At 38.7% G+C, this 20,804-nt stretch overlaps 1 protein-coding gene across 6 annotated transcripts in view; it reads right to left on the bottom strand.

The window, feature by feature from the left end:
• Positions 1–933: 933 nt before the first annotated feature.
• Positions 934–20,804, bottom strand: part of ncalda (neurocalcin delta a) — an 88,823-nt gene continuing 68,952 nt past the window's right edge. For 3 of the 6 annotated variants that reach the window (XM_017309685.1, XM_017309688.1, XM_017309683.1), the window contains 3 exons: positions 14,061–14,471; positions 6,354–6,459; positions 4,782–4,879 (listed from right to left, as the gene is read on the bottom strand). In XM_017309685.1, coding sequence (XP_017165174.1) covers positions 4,782–4,879; positions 6,354–6,459; positions 14,061–14,438 — 582 coding nt within the window. In that variant the 5' untranslated portion in view covers positions 14,439–14,471. Of the gene's footprint in view, positions 2,737–4,759; positions 4,880–6,353; positions 6,460–14,060; positions 14,472–20,804 lie in introns of those variants that run through there. The other 3 variants (XM_017309686.1, XM_017309687.1, XM_017309684.1) reach the window with 2 other exon arrangements.

Raw genomic sequence — 20,804 nt, 5'->3', positions numbered from 1 at the left:
CATATCTATATGCTATATTTCTATATCTATCTATACAGCATAGATATGTAGATTGCGCACTGCACAGATAATCAAAACACTTAACGTTTACATAGCATCTTTGTAAGTTTGTTCCTGTTAGCTACGTCAGACATATGAGGCATTATGGTGAATACATCCATCCATTTTCTTACACCCTTGTCCCTCAGTGGGGTCGGGAGGGTTGCTGGTGCCCATCTCCAGCTAGCGTACCGGGGAGAGGCGGGGTTCACCCTGGACAGGTCGCCAGTCTGTCGCAGGGCAACACAGAGACACACAACCATGCACACACACACACACACACACACACACACACACACACCTATGGGCAATTTGGAGAGGCTAATTAACCTGACAGTCATGTTTTTGGACTGTGGGAGGAAACCGGAGTACCCGGAGAAAACCCAGTCTCCCAGTGCATGCGTGGGAGAAAACCCATGCATGCACAGGGAGAACATGCAAACTCCATGCAGAAAGACCGGGTCCGGGAATCGAACCCAGAACCTTCTTGCTGCAAGGCAGCAGCTCTACCAACTGCACCACTGTGCAGCCCATGGTGAATACAAGCGATTTATTAACTTACCTTCGAAGTTATTGTGAAGTTTTGACACATCCAGCTTAAATCCTTTGTTGTTGTTGGAACGTTTCAGGACGTCTGAATAATTATATAAGCATCATTAATAGTCCTGCAGCTACTGAGGAACCACTGTTAACATACTGTTGCATGTGCACCGGAAACATTCTATGTGGCAAAAAAATGCGGACGTGCTAAAACGGATGTCCGTGGCATATACCCCATTGTTTTTACATTATAAAAGCCTGACATTTTTAACAAAGATGCTTTGGTTTTTACGTCCAACGTAAGACAGAATCACAATTTAACGAAACAAAAATGAACCACACACACACACCATATGAATACGTGCACGCAGTATGCCATAGATTTAATTCTTGCCTTTTAATTGACCAAAAAAAAGAACAAAAAAAATTAGAGAATCCTGTGTTTCAAAACGTCAGTCACTAAAATACAGGATACCTTACAAAACCTACAAAATTCAACAATTACAAACATTTTGTTCAACATATAACCATCCTATAGTATAAATTTATACAATACTGTTTTGTTTTTATTTGGCACTTGATCACAATTCGCTAATTTGTATTTGACAGAAATATTACACCTGACGCATTTCTTTTTTGTTTTTTTTCCTTTTATAAGAAAAGCTTCTACATGTACATTTATAAAAAACAGTAAAAGCGACACATTGTGACAGCATCGTTGCAGTAGTTCGGATTCTCTGTTGGTCTTCTTCTTTAGCATTTTTTCTGAACATTCAAAGCTTCTCGATGCTCGGTTACATTCACGGGGCGGCTTCAGGCGGATCCTGCTCAGACTCTCTCCTCCTGAACGCGGGGCGGAGCCGAGCGAGGATACGGAGGCGATAAATCCGAGCGAACCCTCCCGCGCGCATCCGGTGGGACGCGCTCGATGTCTGACCGACAGCCCGTCGTTCCGCTGGCAGTTTGAGTATCTATGAACTTATAGTAAAAACACACATGCGCCTAAGTCACATGCAAACGTGTCGTGTTAGTTTACACGCCCGTGTACCCAACGACTACATGCAGCGTTTCATTAAACAAGTTAAAAGAGAGCGCGAGGCGTTTCTGTGCGCCTCGCTTTTTAGTCGAAATAAAAGAATCTGGTCCGCATGCTTGAAATCCGGCTACATTTAAATAAACATCTTCTATTATTATTTTCATTATTATTATTTCACCACAACTTTGTTCGGAAGCGAACGTTCTGGACTACATGGAATTGCTCAATGAGCTTAGGTGCACTTCAAAAGAAATACCTACACTGTACTCGAAATACCTGGAAAGACTAAGGTTTGTGTTGTGTGAGAAGCTCGAGCGCACCAGCACTTCCTGTGCTCTTACTTCCGATATTTCAAAATAAAACATATAGGAACAGACGGAGGGCGAGGGACGCTCGTCACAAAGTCTAAGTACGGATCTGGGAGCATATGCGTAGAAGCATAATGTTACGTGATGTGTCCGTTCCAGCACGATATATAAAACAAACAGTCTATCAAGTTTACAAAAAACAAAACAAAACAAAACATGTCTTACGGTAGAAAAGAAGAAAATGAAAGCGGGACTCATTGTGAGCTAAGGACAGACTTCACAGGTCCTCTCTTGCTCACCTACAGCACATGCTGTATCTCTCTCTCTCTCTATCTCTCTCCCTCCCTCCCTCTTCTGCACACGCTCAGTCTGTCGCACACGGTGCTCTGTGTGGGCCTAACTGGAAGTTTCGAGAGAACAGAGAGCCAAGCAAAGACACTGATACAGAGACTCCAGTTTACACTGCATATATATACACACAACCTATGGTAAACCTTCTCTACACTCTAACAGGCCTACAGGAGAACTGAGGAGGTTCATTACAGTCAGAAAGGGGCGGTGAGGGTGGTCTGTAACCAGAAGTGGTGTGGATTTTGCCTGGATTTCAGACACAGACAGCTGTTTAGTTGGTGGGTAAGGGAGAGGGGCGTAGAAAGAATATTAACGATGAATTGGGCTCCTGCGGCCATCTTTAAAAAGTCCTCAGTACATGTTGAAGGCCTGGCTTCCTCTTCATCTTCATCTTGTCATTCTTCATCATCAGTCTGCTCCATAGTGCAGAGTTACAGGCATGTAGAGTCACCCAAAGAAGCACTGCGAAGAAAACAATCTCAAGTCAGTCAATGTCTCTGTGTGCAGATTATTTTAATATCTACGTGGATCCGCATAACATAAAATGTCTAGCATAGCCAATCACACCTCCTGAATTTTTTTCCCTTTCATCGCTTGCTGACAAGCGTCAGGTCTTTTTTTTTTTTTTTTGTCAAATTAAAACTCTTTTAAAAAGAACACCCTAAAAGCAGGTTTAACTAAACTCACAATTCTGTATTATTTTTTTTTATTGGTCAGATATAATATTCTCATTTTAAATGTCATGTTTTCATTTGTAAGTGGAAAATCCCCATGGATAACAGAAATAAAGGCTTTCAAACAACCACCTGTGTGGAATTGATCTATATAATGTGTGGGAAAGTGTTCAAGAAATCTGTATATTTTAAAATTTTATTAGGAGAAAATAAATGAGTGGAGATCAGGAGGGCCGTCCCTTTAATGCAGCGCTCAGATGACACGCTGTATGTCAGTGTGTTGTTATTGCGCAGTGACAGGATGCTGTCACCAAGCTGCAGTCGGTCTGCAGCATCACTCGGTGAGTTCTGGGAAGCGGCTCATATTAATCACCAAGGCTGGGAATGCACTGACTCACACTGAGGTCACACTGCCTTCCCTCTACCTGTTAGAGCAAACTCACACTTCACCGTGAGTGAGTGGAAGGTAATATATCAAACACACTGTTAAAAAGTGCTACTGAACCCATTATGTTAAAAGGAGCTGAAAAAAAACAACCCCTTTTTTTTTCTCCACACAGCGTTTTTTTTTTTTTTCATTCAGCGTTGGAGAAATAAGAAAATGTCTTTCAATGTAAAAACTAATTCTTCAATTATTGTTGATCTACTTTCTACTTTAGCACACTTGAAAAAGGGAAAAAACTAACCTAGAAGTAAGTTTTCAGCAAGATGTAGGAGCTTGTTTTACATAAATAATTCCTCAACATGGATAAAAAAGCAGTTCAGCTGGGAAATTATTTCACTTACAAGACATTTTTCACACGTTAAAAGTAAAATAATCTGCCAGTGGAGCTAGTATTTTTAATCCTTATTAAGTTATTGTTTACTTAAAAGAAGCCGATATATCATTGGTGTCCACAGTGTAGCACGAGGGCCATTTGTGGCCCTTGAAATGATTTTGATTGGCCCCATGATAATGAGTCAACAACGGTAACAAATCTTACTAACAAAATAGAAAACAACTGATGACACCAAACATTTGTAATTTTTTTTTCTTTTAATAAAGCAACAGTAAAAAGTTTTTTGTTTACATTTTGGATCATTAAGGCTTTATGGATTTCATAAAAATTGTGTTTACTTTCAAGCAGGTAAAGTTTAAAACAAGAAAAATCACAATAAACTCCTTTTTGCATTTTAAATCGAATGAGTTTTGCGGCCTGCAAGTAGTTTCCATTTGCCAGTTTTGGCCTCGTGGGCAAAAGGTTTGGACACCACTGACCTATAACCTGCTGAAAAGTTATTTGTATGTTAGTTTTGTCTTATTTACACTAGAAACCAGATTAAAAAAATACATGGTGAGATTTTGTGTTTTTGCAGTGTTCACCATTTGTTTTTACAATATGCAACAGAAAACTTGAATCTGACCAACCTACACCTGTCTTTCTAAGCAGAGATGGTGAAAATCCCACCTGAACCAATACACTTTTAATCCAATAAAGTAACATTTCACAAATGGCTATAAAGGACATGTAAGGGCTTTAAATCGATTTTTCTGCAGGTCTATCTCCAGCCTACCAGGTCACCTCCTACAGAGCTGCAGCTGAGCCCTCCCACATCAGCAGGGCTGGCTGCCGGGGAGGAACCAGGCTTCGTGGGAGAAGAGAACAGCCTGTGAGGCTGGACCTCTGCCCTGCCCTGCCTCGGTTACATCAGCGCCGCAGTCAGGTTTGCACGACTCTGAACCCATGAGGTGTTCCTGCTCTTCATCACCTGTCCTCTAACTGCCTCAAATGAACTTTTAGTGGAAGAGACTAATGGAGCATGAGGCTTACAGATCGCGGCGCTGCCTCGGGCTCAGAACTGGCCGGCGCTGCTGGGGTCGCACTGCAGCAGGCGGACGATGGACGGGTCGCTTTTTGCTCCTTTGATGAACTCTTCCAGAGACAGTTTACCTGTGCACACATATACACATGCACACACACACACACACACACACACAGCAGCAGAAGCAAGAAAGCAGGAAATGTTTCAATGATCATGTGGAAATTTGAGGATGAAAAGACTCAATCACACAAAAGAAACACTAACTTTTATGCGACTTTGACAAAGTTACTTTTTTAGGGGTTCTCTACGAACCCTGGATTGTTAGTGCTCAGGAATGACCAGCAGGTGGCGGTGTTTGGATGTTTAAATCACCCTCAGACTGGTTCCTGTTTGAGTTCATCTGCAGAACTACTCTGGCTCTCTGCTGTGAGATTTCAGTGGACGATTCTGCAATCTTTCAACATGACGTGGAATGAAACTAGCAACATCTGCAACTGGCACAAAAACAGTTAACTGGCTCAATATATAAATTTTCTCAAAACATTGTAACTGAGAGACACATTTATTGATCTGACTCATTAAACATTACATGTATTTATTTCTGGTTCTTTTCCCTCCTGTATTAGTTCATTAACTTCCCTTTTTAAATATATGTTCACATTCCTGTGATTCTTTTTTACATTCCTATGTACATTAGAGTCATTATGGAGGAACATGGAGAGTCATGGTGGGAATATATCACACTGAAACAGAGATGGCTGCTTTGCTATGTTTCAATCTTTGAATTATTGTTGCTTTTTTTTTTTTTACATTTATTTTCATATTTTACACTGCAGATGCACCGATTGCAGTTTTCTGGCCGATTGCTGATCTTTAAGAAAAAACATTTTGGTGCCCTAGTCTCTAAAGAAAACATATTTTAAAAATAAAAATTTTAGTACAGTGATACAATACTCCTATATGTAAAAAAATGCAGAAAGTTCATAATTCTCAAATACTTGATGTTATTGCTACCTGAGCAGATAGCCTGACTTATTAACAAGCTAATAACAAAGTTACACTATCCAGTGCTTAAGTTGATACAACTTTAGTAGGTGCTTAGTCTGCATATTTGTCTTAGTCCCTACATGTAAAATCAAAATTGCATATGTATGTTTATAGATAATTAATACTGTAACAATCAATATTGTATACAGTCTTGGCCACAGTGGAAATAATTACAGGATCTCTGTTGTAAATTAAATTAATTACATCATCTTCAACTTTTCATCATTATTATTATTAAATTGCTGTTAAATAATGTGATACCATGAAATTTTGGTCATTTTAATCAAAGGTTATGATTCTCATACTTTTCCATAATTAGTGTTGTGTGAAAAGAAAAAGTATTTTCTTTATCGTGTTTTTTTTTTTTAGCTCAAACGAGCAGAAAACCTTCTGTTTCTCTTCAGAGGAGTTTTGACAGGAATGTTTCCAGCTGTTTTTCAAACGGTTCATTAAACCAGTTCTTTCTGAGGGAGGCCACTGATCCACTGATCCAAGAGTCTGCAGATGATATATGAAGAACCAATAAAAAAACAACAGTGTGTAAGACAAACTCACCATCTCTGTTGGTGTCCATCTGCCTGAAGATCTTCTCCGTCCTCTTCTCAGGCGTCGACTCGTCCTCAGGCATCTTCATCACAGACGACACCATCTTATATATCGCCTAAAGAAAAGGACACATTGCTGTTGGAGTAACATTTTAACATCTCCCCTGATTCATAAGGCATTTATGACTCACACAGTCATGAGGAGGCTAAGCTAACATGACTATGAGGTCAGCTCAACACTCCGAGTATAACAGTGTGTTTTGTGTAAAGTGTCATTACACTAGAATATTTTTATTAGCAGAGCATATTAAAAATTTGAATCGAGTGCTATGACTGCAGCATGTGAAGCTTCTGCTGGCAGAAAACCATTTTCAGAACAGTGCCGGCCCAACAACTGGAGAAGTTATTGCAATAAACCATTGTATTGTTGTTTGGAGACCTTTTTCAAGTAATACGATGGAAATGGCATAATAATGCAAGAACACATTCTTAGAAGTCAATAAACTTTAAATTATATTGAACATTTCACACTGGAACTGCAAGACCTTTTAAATATCCAGAACAAATAAGCAAAAAAACCAAGAAACAACAAATAAAATGAATAATAAAGTCTTTGTAGACAAAAATTGTCCTTCAAAATATAGGTCTACTCCAGACCAAAACACCAGACTGAAGATTTTTATCATCCAGTTTTTCGTAGAAAGAGAATAATGATAAATCATGCAAAATGGAAATGATTGAGTTTGTTTCCATTCATGATGTGATTAACTGATTTGCTCCTCATTGCAAGTTTACTAACAAAACTTTCTTCTGTTTCATGAACAACTCATGAAAGGAACCGTTCAGAATCGGTCTCATTCAGGGTGAACGAGTATGAAGTTGCTCTGCTCGCTCTGCTCTGTTCTGCGATTGGACGTTCACGGCTTAGGTAGACAAACATATGCACGCACACAAACCCTGACAGACTATTTACCCGTGTTGTGTCTCCCCCTGCTCTGTGCTGCGTGGCAGGCTGTTTGGCAGTAAACAGTGGAATCACAGCCCACTCTCTGTGCCTCTAATGGGGAGGTGGGTTTGAGGGGAATGGGAGCTGACATGTGAGCAGAGCAGGGCTGATTGTGATTACAGGCCAGCCAGAGCTCCATATAGGTGTTGATTATGCTGCCTATTACCCAGAAGCAGGATGGAGGAGCAGCCGGGTCAGAGAGGAGCGGAGGGACAAAAAACACTGACACTTAATATCAGGCCCTGATTTCAGCACAGAGCCAGCTCTGTTATTATCTGATGAGTGTTCAGGACGTTCAGCCAATATCACAGTCAGCTGTCAGCCTTATCTGGAGAAACACACTCACACCGGATCTAGTTCCTAAATCCCTACATGACAATAAGGAGTGAAATGATGGGACGTGCACCGCGTGTCGTCTTAACTCGATTTACTCTGAATTCATTCCCTAAGACCTCCAAATGCTGCATATGACCCCCCTCCCCCCAACAGAGAACTGTTATCTATTTGATGCTGTGTAATCTCAATATGATCAAAATCACATTTCCCACTGAAAATGAGATGTGCCAACTGTGTGCAGAGTCTCTCCCTCAGGGGGCGCACCACTCGCTCATAAATTCAATCAGTCCATTAAGTTTTTTTCTCCGTTTATGTAACTTCTGTACCAGAGCAGTAGGGTCGTAGTAGGTAGAAAATTTATCAAATTTCCAAATTTTGAGATTAATTTCAGAAATTTTGGGGACAAAACAAGAACACTTCTGAGTTTGTAAAGTCCAAAAAAAATTAGCAAGAAAAAAACTCAAATTTTGGGATTAAGCTCAGACATTTTCAAGAAAAAACGTCAAAATTTTTGAGTGTGAGAAGTCAAAGACTTTTGACTTTTAGAAATGTTGTGAGGTTGAAAAGTAGAGAATTTGCCATGTCTTGTGAAGATAAGGCAACAGGAACATCTTGACTTCTCTCACTTTCCATAAATACCTAAGTGCTGTTAGGATCTTAACTTCATTTCTAAAATCTGATTTTAAATCAGTGTAAAAAAAAATTTGTCATTTTTACACATTTCTTGAGTTGTTGCTTTTTCCCCCCTCGCTTAAATGTTTCAGGACATTAAACGAATAAAATGTGCTGTTAGGAAATTAATAAAAATAACCAGAGTAAGCCAAAACGTTCTGTCAAATAATGGTTTCATTTATTAGAAGGGAAAAAAAACTATCCAAACCAGCTATGTGGGAATGTAGCTATTCCCTGTCAAATCATGCATGTTTTGTAGTTTCACATTTTACAGCCAAGCCTAAAGAACTTCAGACCAAAAGAATAAAGACATCATTTAAATAGAACCGTTCTGACAACATGAAGTAGGCAGAAGGATCTCAAAAAGGAGCCCTAATACAGAAAAGAACATATAAACTTGTCTCACAATTGTCAAAAACCATTTCTAAGTTTTAGAGTGGCCTAGTAAAAGTCCATACTAAAATCCAAAGGAGATAATGTGGCCAGGCTGTCCCAGCTTGAACAACTTTCAATACTGAGGAAGGAAAACCATTGTGCAGCAGACAGAGTGGGTTAACTGAGGACTTCAGAGACTCATTGCCAGTTTATTTCAAACGCTTCATGGCGGTTATTGCCTCAAACCACTTAGGAGGTTTGGGGGGCAATTACTTTTTCACACAAAGCCAAGTTGATTGAGAAAATTTATCATGATAAATAAAAGTTGTTTTTTTTAAAACACACTTTCTTGGATGATTTCTTTTTTTTTATGATTTGAAAAACTTAAGAGGAACAATTCTGAAGGCGGCAAACGCTTTATTAATCCCAAAAGGAAATTAAATGTCGTTGTACCTCATTAGTTCAGAATATTCAGAGTTATTGTAGATGGTGATGGCTGTTGGCAAGAAACATCTCCTGTAGCGGTCTATAGTACAACGAATCTGAAGAAACCTCTGACTGAAGATACTCTGTTTTCACAAGGCAGTCTGATGAAGAGGATGGTCAGGGTTGACCATAATCTTCTTGATTTTATGAAGAATCCTTATTTGCATAATCATCTCCATAATCACACCAACCACGATAAATGAACTTTGCTTATAACAATTCTAAAAAGAAAACAGCGAATACCAAACATACCAAAAAGAAGCCAGGGTTTCTCCTGCACATGAGGGTAAAAGTAAAAAGTAGCCATTAAAAACTTTTCTCAAGTAAGAGCAAAAAAGTATTTTGTAAAAAGTCTAAAGTACTGAGTAACTGACGAGATGATCAATCATTTAATATTTAAAAATTACATCATCAGATGGATCAAAATATAAAGTTTAGTGGAAATGTTGGTATTTTAAGGAACAAAATGACAATAATATAAGAAACACAAAATAAAAAAATCAGGCAAAAGAAAAATGTTTTCAAATCAATTTCTTTGATTCAATATAAAACGTATGAAGCTTTAACCAAAACTTCAGGTGTTAAAACATGTTTGTTTGTCATTCAGTGGGTCGAGAATACAGACATTTTACTCAAGTAAGAGTAGCGACACTTTGGAAACACAAAGTATCCATTAACATAGAACTCGGGTAAAAATACTTAGCAAACGGCGCACTTGTTTCTAACCACAAAGCACAAAGCTCTTTCTAGCGTGAGGAAGTTCACCCAACTGTTAACCATACTCGCTAACAGTCGGGTGAACCAACCTGGCTAGCAGCGGTTCTGCCTGGGTGGCTCAGTCAGAGTTTTAAGAAGTGAAAAGGCAAAAGAAAGACTTGCCATCCATATGTCAACAGTGTCATCAGAGGAAGCTGAAGCCAGTCTGAACTGCTCCAGCTAAATGTGAATGATTCTCTTCCACTGAACTGCTTTCTTCTGCCTCACCATATGTCCTGTGTGAATGCCCCCCCCCTCCCTCCACCTGCCAGCAGGAACAATTACCCCCGCCCTGCACCCGTCTGCTCTGCTGACAGCACAGCCTTCCAGATGAAGGACATGCAGGCGTGAGATATCAACTGCTGATGAGTGGATGATGTAGCTTTATGCGTTTCTGTGTTCGGCTTTCGCCATTGTCTGAAGAGCCGTGCTGACTCTGATCTGTCCCATTCAATTACTCCCACAGCAAGGCTAATTACGAGCATCAGCAGCGTTTACACACTCTCTGCAGGAGAGAGCATTGAATAGTGGGAGAGAGCTGGAGTTCTCCGTCACTGGCCAATGGCGGCCAGTGTCAAACGAAAGATAAAAGCATCAGTGGGAGGGATGGCAGGGTCCTCTGGGTGAAGCATCGGAAAGTGGCGGCAGTCACGCGGCTGTAGCTGACTCTACTCGTCACAAAAAGTGAAATCTGAATAGCAAGCTGTCCAAAATTAAGATTAAAAACAACAATCATTATGTCCTTCTAAAGCAAATAATTCTAACTAGGTTCTTTTAATACCTAACACACTCCAGGCGAGTTTCAAACTGAAGGAACCAGAACTGAAAGCATTCCGATCAGATGGGGAAATTCTCTTTTTTTGTCTCAAACTGAAATCTAACTTTGTGCTGCAGAGAGCGGCGAGTCGTCACCTCAGCGGAGAAAAGGTGAACGGATGACAGAGTGAATGTTGTGACCACGAGCAATTACAGTATTTTATCTGAATAACTGGCAGGTGGAGAGGTAAGAGGTACAGAAGAACTTCTTGCTGCTGTGTGAGGCAGAAAAACTGCAATACTGAGAAGAAACGATGAATGTGTGACATATACCCTGACCCTCAAATCAGTGCAAACACACTTAATCACCGCAGGTTAGTGTGAAAGGCTTTTAGATAAATGAAATAAATAATCAGGGATCCAGGGGCCCAATTTAGCTCTAAAATCATCAAGCTTCAACTCCACCTTTAGAATATTTAAACATTCCTTGTTATGCCAGCAATAACTTGTTGAAATATTGAGAAATAATGCATTCTGGTGGCACTGATAGTGAAAGTAAAAGTATGTCCTGTAAATTCGATGCCAAAATATATAACTTCACAAGACGCTCAGTATTCCTCATTTTAATTTTTTACTGTATTTTGTGTAGTAGTTATCAAAAAATTACTACTTGCGTGTTCTAATATTATGACTTTATTCTCATACTATTACTACATATTTCTCTCATCTTATTACAACTTTATTCTCGTATTATTTCTACTTCATTGTCCTACGACTATACTCTCGCATTATTATGACTTCATTCTAGTATTTAATTTTTTTTCTTATCCTGTCAGTAATACTCCATCATATTAATGTGGTGATGATAAACTGACTGATTAGTGTTTCTGCCACTGTTGTTTCAGTGAGAAGACCCACACATATCAATATATTTCAAAAATATGGTTGGATGCAGTTATTTATGGGTTAAGTGACACCAGTGTGCTAAAAATGCCTGTAATTATGATTATAATAATAGGAAAGTTTTATTTTAGACCAGTTCTTGTGTTTCCTCATCTGATTGGATGTAGTAAAGATTTGTAGCAAACAGAGACTGGTGCATTTTTTTTATTGTCCCTTTCATCGCTATAGCATTTTATACCACAACATATCATAATGAAATTTTGAATTTGAGTTATAACTACAATAAGAAGAAAATCAATTCTCAGTTAACTGCAGTTACTTAATTTAGTAAAGATGCGGATATGTCTACTACGGAAGCAGGCAGAAGGTTGATGTCATTAGGCTGCAGAAGGAAGTGACAGGTTGAGGTGTGATTCACTGTAGTCTGGGTAAGGTTAAGGTAAGAACATGGAACACATGTCAGATCTCTTTCCTTTAACTTCCTGCAGCTGCCTTGAAAAAAGTGAAGGAGGCTTAATATAAGTCTAAAACTTTTATACATGTACCAACAGGCATTAACAGTCACAGGAAATGATTTCACTGAATATGAGAAAGACACAGAGTCATAAAGCAATCAGGAAGTAAAACCAGCCGCCGGAGCTACTGTCCCAGCCAAAAGTTTACATACACTCATTATCAGCTGGAAAGTCAGAATCATTTTGAGCTTTTGAGCTTTTTTTTAAAAAAAATCTCCACCATATAAAACATAAACTTAAAATGATTCCACCTAGTTGTATTTAAGAACCACTACATTTGGATATCGTGTAATTGCACTACTCCCAGCAGCGACTGGTTTAGGTAAATAATTAAAAAAGGAAGTGACATCAGCACTTCCTGAACTTCATACGGAAGTTCAGTCCGTATGAAACCATACAGACTGAACTTCGCATTTCTCTAGAGCCGCTGACCGTTCAAAGGGCTCATACAGTACATGTCTCACTCAGCTAGATTAACCCTACTCAACAATACACACATCAGTAGACAACCTGGGGTCAAGTGCCTTGAATAAGGGCACAAAGGTTACTTCCTATCAGAAAAAAAACTTATTGGTTACATGAAAAACACCTAGGTTACATGAAAAACACCTAGGTGTAATTTTGCCAGGTATGAATAATCTTGAGCTTATTACTCAATGTAGAAAAATCAAAAAGAAGCTGTCCTGTTGTCAAAGCTCAGTCTGAAATTCACAAAAAGAAATTCACTCTAAGCTGTAAATTAAACGGAATTTAAAATCTTATAAACATGGTTGGCAGGTTTTTGCCGAAATAGAGTATTTAATTTTACATTTTTGGTAAATACTAGACACATTTTGGATTTGTAAATATGTTAAGTAGTCTTTTGCCTATAGTCCACATGTGGATATCTGGGAAAAAAAACATTTTATGCTTCTTGACTTTTCATTAATGCAAAAACTCAGTTTCAAATCACTAAAAATGAATATTTATAAAAACTCCAAAGTGGAGATTTGATAAAATGCTGCATTTGTGTTCATGGGAAAACAGAGATATAGGGTATGTGACAAATAATGCACCAATATATCCACTTACTTGCTTTAACATGATTCTAAATCAACATCGTCTTGTCTTACTAACTTTATATTCTAACAGGCTATTTAAATATAGTTCAACCTATATATTTATCCACATCAATGAACCTTCTAGTGCCATGTTTAATTCCGGACAGGAAATCCTGATTGCTTTGAAGCAATCTGATTGGCTGACAGGTTTCAGCTATGCGTTACACTCCCCCCTATGGGTCTGGCATGTTTAAAACAACGTTCAGGAGCGGATTAGTCCTGTTCATGTGGAAGAAAACTCTCCTGAAACCGATCCAGTGTGTGCCATACTATTCATTTAAATGATGTGGTGAAGACATTTGTTTTTATGAAGACCCGGCTATGTGTGGACAAGGCCTCAGAGTACTTTCTGCCCCTTAACGCCCACCTTTAAAAGTTATAATCAGATATAACTTTAAAAAATTTGGTGTGGCAAACAGGGCAGTGGCAGTCAGAACTTAGAGGCAAAAAGAGTTTCTACATCAACGAAACATATCATTGAAAGCTCAGACACATTTCAATGTTCGCAAAAAGTGGGATCTAGAACGACTTATCTCCCTGAAGCCATGTGGTAGAAAGAGCCACATGGCTCCATGTCTTTCAGAACTTCCTCTCACTTCCTGGGTATTCTGTTCTTAAAATATCAGCAGAGGCTCACAGTATCAGACACGGGCTGTGTTACGGATACAGCTACAGCACTGTTAGGTTTTACTTTTGTCCAATGTTCTACTTCTTACATGTGTTCCCTAAAAGTCAGTCAAGACACAATCAGGGAATTTTAGAATGTTTTCTGTACTGCCTGCAGCTGGTTAAATATGATGCGAGACACTCACCTGCACAATCTCCAACATCTCAGCTTTACTGATGTACCCGTTCCCGTCCAGGTCGTACATACTGAAGGCCCACTTCAGCTTCTGCTCCAGCTTGCCACGGGACGTCACACTTAAAGCGATGATAAACTCCCTAAAATCTATCGTCCCGTCACCGTTGGCGTCGAAAGTGCGAAAGACGTGCTCGGCAAACTTGGAAGCGTCTCCGTACGGAAAGAAGTTTCCGTAAATCTTCTTGAACTCCTCCATGGACAGGTTCCCGCTGGGGCAGTCCCTCAGGAAGCCCTTGTACCACTCCTGGATCTCGTGCTCGGTGAAGTCTGTGCTCTCCAGCAGGTCCTGCATCACCTCGGGACGGAGCTTGCTGTTCTGCTTCCCCATGTCTGCTTGTCCTGTCAGTCACTCAGCTCGCTGCTGGGAGGGAGACACAGAGGAAAGACGGTTTGATTTTAGGACGCCACAGTTAGCATGCACTTCAGGATGTCTAACTTTCAAAGTTTACATGTTCTTACATGTTGAATTTTGATAAATGCATGTTACGCAGGTGTAAAGCTGAGGAAATAAAAGTGGATTTTGTCTAACGAGTATCTGTGTCACTTTTGATGTGTTTCTATTCTGAGAAATGCAAGTGTATTGGGATCAGGAGTGTGGAATTAGCAGTTGGATGGGCAGTTTTAGTTTGTGTGTTGTTACTTTTTTATATAAATGTTCATACTTTTCATGCAATGACCATTTCCAAATGAAATTTGCTCTATAGTCATATTTAATAAATTAAAATATGCACTCTGATTAAGCTGAGTAGTCAGACAAAAAAAAACACTTTTACCTTTAAATTTGTGACTTTTCACAGACTTTTTTGTTAGATTTCTGACATTTCTTCAGGTTCCTGAAGAGTGTTCAGTGTACATTCTGAACATGCTTTTTATTAAGGCTACATTTCTGTATTAAAAGATTTGTTTCATTGGTCTGAAGCAATGTTTTAATTTAAATATGAAATTGTCATTAACTGCAATCAGAAACACCGGCTTTCAAATATCTACCTGTGTGCAATTAACCTACATAAAGTGATAACATTTTGGAAATTAAGTATACTTTTCTATAATATTCTAATTTATAGAATGGGTCTTTATGAGGGTCACCAAATATTACCTATATGAATCAGAAAGTAGGCCATGCTGTCTGTTTGACTTTCCGTTTCAAACATGCTAGTCAGTGTGTCTTCGTCAATGCAGGTAGCTCAGACTAATGTGAAATTAAGCAATGTTATTGGACCTTTGTGTGACGTTGATTCCATAAAAGTAGTGCGGTGGACATGGTGTGTGAGAACCAAATGAGTGTCCCAATAATGTAATCTTTGACTTACCAGGAAAATGATTTTCCTACTGTGTAATACTGTGTATTACTACACCACTGAATCAAAAGATATATATCCAATAATGTGGCAGGACCATTACTTTAAACATAAATGATTAATTATTAGACTTTTTTCAGTTAATTTTTTGTTACGTCCCAATGTTCAGTTTTTATCTGCAGCTTCTGACTGTTCACAATTCATTATAGGCAACTAGAACCAGCAAAAGTTTGCCAACATAAAAATAGTGTTGAAACGTAAGGTAGGAAAATGATCTACTTGAGTAGTTAAATAGGAAACTTCACAAAGTATGACCCAAAAATGAAAACACCTCAAAGACACCCTCATTTGGACAGACGAAAATCTCTCCTACAAACTCCTGGAGCCCTCCATGGCTCAGAGTAAACACAGCACCATATGCACACCGTGCCTGTAATAACCCCATTAAACTCTCTCGATCAAACGCCAAATTAGGCTGAGATGCACAAGAAGGAAAACGTGGTGTCATCAAATATTAAGTAAGATGAGGTATTTAAAGAAGATCCTCCACATTAACAAATTCTTGAGAAACTATTTCTCAGAAGTTGCCTACAGTGTTTGTGTTTGCAGTTCAGGTCTTTATAAAGCTGATGCAGCTTTACAATGCCCATTTGCGCTGTTTATACTCAATTTATAAGTTCCTGTTAAATGAGAAATGCAATATTTGCTTAAAATATTCACCCAGACGGAATGGTCGACAAGCATTTGATTGAGGATAAAGTGACACGTCTACTTTCAGGGAACACTGGCTGACTGCAGGCTGAGAGTGGAGAAAGGTCAGCTGAAAATTATAGACATATAACATCTCAAGGAACACACCTCAAAGTACTTTTTATCACAATAACTCGCTCACTAGAAACTATATGGTGTTTCATTTTAAAATCAGCTTAATGGTGACATCATGGGCAAAAATTCTGAAGTAGTTCCGTTCATAAAAATGTTTTGAATCTGTATTTTTGTTCGCACAACAGCGTTGGACTTCTAATGAGAGAAATGAGCGACACGGACAGAAAGTCAGCCTGCTGAGATCAGAACAGTGAGAAGAGGCACACTGGTGATGACTTGAGCCTGTCTTTTTCTCTGCTAGCACAAACAGGAAGTGCCTGGTCATAAAGAGATTGCACTCAAATATTGTTTGTATCTTTTTGTACAACAAACATTCGTGCTCTTACTGAAATAGTTCTTATTATTTTGCAGTAATCCAATGCAATTGGAAGTGAGAAATAGTTTAATGGCCGACCTCTTTGGTTTGCACACGCCTCAGTGTTTGAGATTGTATGTAAAGTAAAAGTGTCAGGAAATGAGTCACTTGTATCCACAAAACCACAGTGAATTAAAGGCTGCAGTTGGAAACCCTGGGAGATGAAATCGACTGCACTGGTGTTGGAGTTCACATCCCTTCAGTGGCTGCAGCAGTCTCACTTTTTTAACATATCAGTGTTGACCACTTTCACACAAATTTGCTCCAAGTTTTTTGTGTTATGTATATGCAGATATACATGCAAATGTAAGCAGCACAGTTCATATATATTTGTGTGTGTGTGTGTGTGTATGTCCATTGTGATTAGCTAGGTGCTCTTTTTAGGGTAATGTGGTCTACAGACCTGATAGCAGCTTTGATGTTGCATTTTTAAGCATTGTGGTTCAGTGAGACAAGCTAATGTCTAAATATTCACACAGACAAGGTTCTGCTATGTAAGTATCAAGTAAGATGTTGACTTTTAACTATTTTTCAAGTTGTTTAAAGTGGTACTCATGTTTGGAACACTTGCATAGCATCTCATTAGTTCCCTTAAACAGATTTCTGACCGTAAAATACAAAGTTAAGTACAAACAGTTGACTGCATTTAGTTTTTCAGTGGTCCAATCAGTAGTTATTAAGGGAGATCACTCAAAACAGCAAATGCTGCTTTCACGGTTGTGCTGATGGATCAGAGAGGAGTTTTTCAGGCTGCCGTGTCTTTACACTCCCATGGCAAACCAGACAGAAGCAGAAAGCTGGGAATGACAAAGTATCTAAGTGACCATAACATCCCTAAGTCGTGCTTCTGCTATGGAAAAAAAATGAACAAAAACAATTAGTTCTCCATATGTAGGCAAAAGCATGTGCACACACTGAATTTATGCTGATTTGTTTAGCTACTTTAAGGTGTTTTTCTTGGATTCCCTAGAGTGTAAATAAATGTTACTTGTTTAAATTTTTTTTAAATCAGTTTTTACCAAAAGTTCCTAGAAAGAATATTTAATCCATAATTTGTCTTTCCACAGCGTAAACAAGATGATGGTTTGGATTTTCCTCAGTGGTAACATTTCAGTTTGTTGCCAAGCTCTGTATCTATGAGAGCTCCCACCTGACAGTAAGTACTGATACAAAACAGCTGAAACACACACACACACGCACGTGCGTGCGCACACACACACACACACACACACACACACACACACACACACACACACACACACACACAGTAACAGTTGTTATCACTGACCCTGGGTGCTTTGTGACCTGTAATGATCCACTCTACCTGCAGCCTGCAGATATACACCTGTTGCAACTCTACTGCTTTTGATGACATCCTCAGCCAACCAAAGTCGCTGCTGCAAATCGACCTGTGTGACTGTGAGAGATCTGTGGGAGTGTGTGTTTGTGTGTGTGTTAGTGTTAAATTACTAAAAAGCAAAATTCCTCAGACAGTTGTTCAAGGAATTTCTTTTTTGCTAAATATGCTAAACAACTGTCAGGGACTTCAATGAATGCAGATAAGACCCTGAGTGGACTTGAGAGTACAGAAATGTCAAAATATTTTAGATAATTTAAAGAAAAATTAAGCTAATCTTTAGAATACAATGAAAGCAAGTTTCTTCACTCTTTTGTTCTGTCTGAACTCTGTGTGTTTTCTTATTGTGCATGAATTCCTCTCAGATTTATCAGCATGAAAACATCAAAAGGCAATGTGGCTGAGCTGTCACTTTGCCACAAATGCGCCACAATCTAAGTAGCTTGCTTAAAGAATTAATAGGGTAGTTAGGCTAGAACGACCTGTTTTGTGTGTGTGTGTGTTGAACTTGTCTCTGACATGTTCAGCACACACAGCACGGGTTTTCTCCGGACACTGACAGCAGCTGACATTAAAATGAGTAGGCATCGCTAAGTGGCAGGACACGTTTCTGTCTTTCAAGGCTGATGCGAGCAGGAATCACCTCTCATTAGCGTTTCCAATGAAGCTTCTGGAAGCTCTTCTAACACAAGGCTGTAGTGTTGGTTTGCTCACTGAAAACGAAGGGACAGTTCCTTCTTCATATGACTCCAGTTATTCACACACAGAGTGTATAAAAGCACACTGTTTGCAAATGCAATCTGTGACAAAGATCTCAACATCTGGACACGTGCCCTATGGTTTTATGCAGTGATTTTTAAAGTGGCGGACAACCAGGGGGCGCTGTGGGAGCCTCAGAAAGTTGGAGGGATGATGAAGAAAAATAAAAATAATAACTGAATAAGAAAAAAACAAACTCTTGAATTTTTCATCATTATTTTAGTTTAGTTTTTTTAAACATTTTTTTAAAAAATAAAACAGAAGTTAAAATTTAAATGTTATTTCTGATGCTCATTTTCTGATTGGCTGCCAGTCAAATTCATCAAGCGGCTTTGCTAGCCTCGAGAGCTCAAAACGGAAAAGTTTTTGTCAAGAAAAAGACCAAAGGAACTGACTCTGCTGCAAAAAACACAACTGTGGGAATCAAATGAAAGTTGATGCGATTAGTATAAAATACTGCACATTTTCTTATAGTCAAGAGGGGAAAAAATATTATCTGGTAACATTCATAATATATTATCTGATGAAAAGAAATGCCACAGAACTCATATTCATCTAAAATCAGAATATATGAGGCAGCATTTACGCTATATGAACATAATAAGTATTGAATAGTTACTAAAAATTATTCTAAAAGTTGATGTTTCTTTACATAATTTGTAGCATTGTGAACAGTTTAACAGTTTACAGGAACAGTTTAATGCTCTTTTGGGGACAGTGGCATGGAAAGATTTGGAGGTTTGGTCTAATGAAACTAAAATAAAAGTTTTTAACTATATTTACAAAATTAATTTTTTGTACAGTTTTGGCTTAATTACTGCTCTGAATATGTTGTTATTTCAGCAAATGGCCTGTTTGAGTCTGTATGCTAATCGATTAATGAATTGTTTTAGTCCTAGTTCTAGCAGTGTAACACAGTCTGTAACCAGCCCACTATGATGTAAGAAAATAGAAATCTTGCTTACAATGGCTGCAGGTGTACCAGCTCAATTTTTAAGTTTGACACTTGAACAATTAAGTAATTCTGAGAAGGTTTAGAAGGACGATCTGTGATGTCAGCATCATGGTCTGGGAACACAAGCATATCAAAAAAAGGTACGTTGAATAAAATGGTGTATATCAACAAATTCAAAATCTGATGTCTATGGCGTACAAGTTATTACATTTTTAAATATCAGACCTGTTGTGTAGCTTATTACGTCAACAAAGTCAAACAAATTTGGTAGATTTTGGTTCTTACTCAAGGCATTATATTTTGGTCAGTCTTTATACTTGTACAACATTTTGTCCAAATATTGAATGTTTTTGTTGATTAAAAGTCATATTTTCTTTTTAAAGCAGAAGCACCAGCTGCTCAAAGCGACTTGAAATCCCCTCAGTCACAAAGGGCAAACATTTAAATCAAACAGCCTTTCAGATTCAGATAGGAACACAAACATCCCATGGCTTGGATTTGGATGTTCATCTCAACAGCCTAACCCACCAGTTTAGAGGCAGATACTGTCCAGCTCCTTCCTCAGTAGAGACTCTTGGGTTTTATGTAAAGCCCTTCTGAGACTGTGATAATGCTGTTTGAATATTAGCAAGATAGGGTCTGGTAAGCTACAAGCAAACAGCCATGAAGACTAGAACAGATCAAACTGCAGACAACACTAGGCAAACATTATGTCTATGTCAGGTATGCCTCTTGGTTTCCTGAATCATGTCTTTGTTTTCCTATGTCTCCGCTCTGCAGATGACCTCAACAAATCTTTTCTTTCTGCCATTCATAAATGCCTCATCACTCTCTCGCCCTCCTGCCTACATCTTCCATACTCTTTTATCCTCTGATTTAATTCAGCCTACACATGACCGTCTCTCACTTATAAAGCAATTTCTCTGCTGTTACCATAGCAACATTTGGCAAAATCACACAGCCATTGATAAGCTTTCTGGCTGAGGGCTCACATTCGAATAGAGGCACATGCACAAACACACACAACTTTAAAAATATTATACGATAGCCCAACCAGAGCTGTATGTGTGCGCGCGTCTGTGTGC

The sequence above is a fragment of the Poecilia reticulata genome, linkage group LG16 (genome assembly GCF_000633615.1).
Source record: "Poecilia reticulata strain Guanapo linkage group LG16, Guppy_female_1.0+MT, whole genome shotgun sequence".
Classification (NCBI taxonomy): Eukaryota; Metazoa; Chordata; class Actinopteri; order Cyprinodontiformes; family Poeciliidae; genus Poecilia; species Poecilia reticulata.
This window is presented reverse-complemented; position numbering and strand designations above follow the sequence as displayed.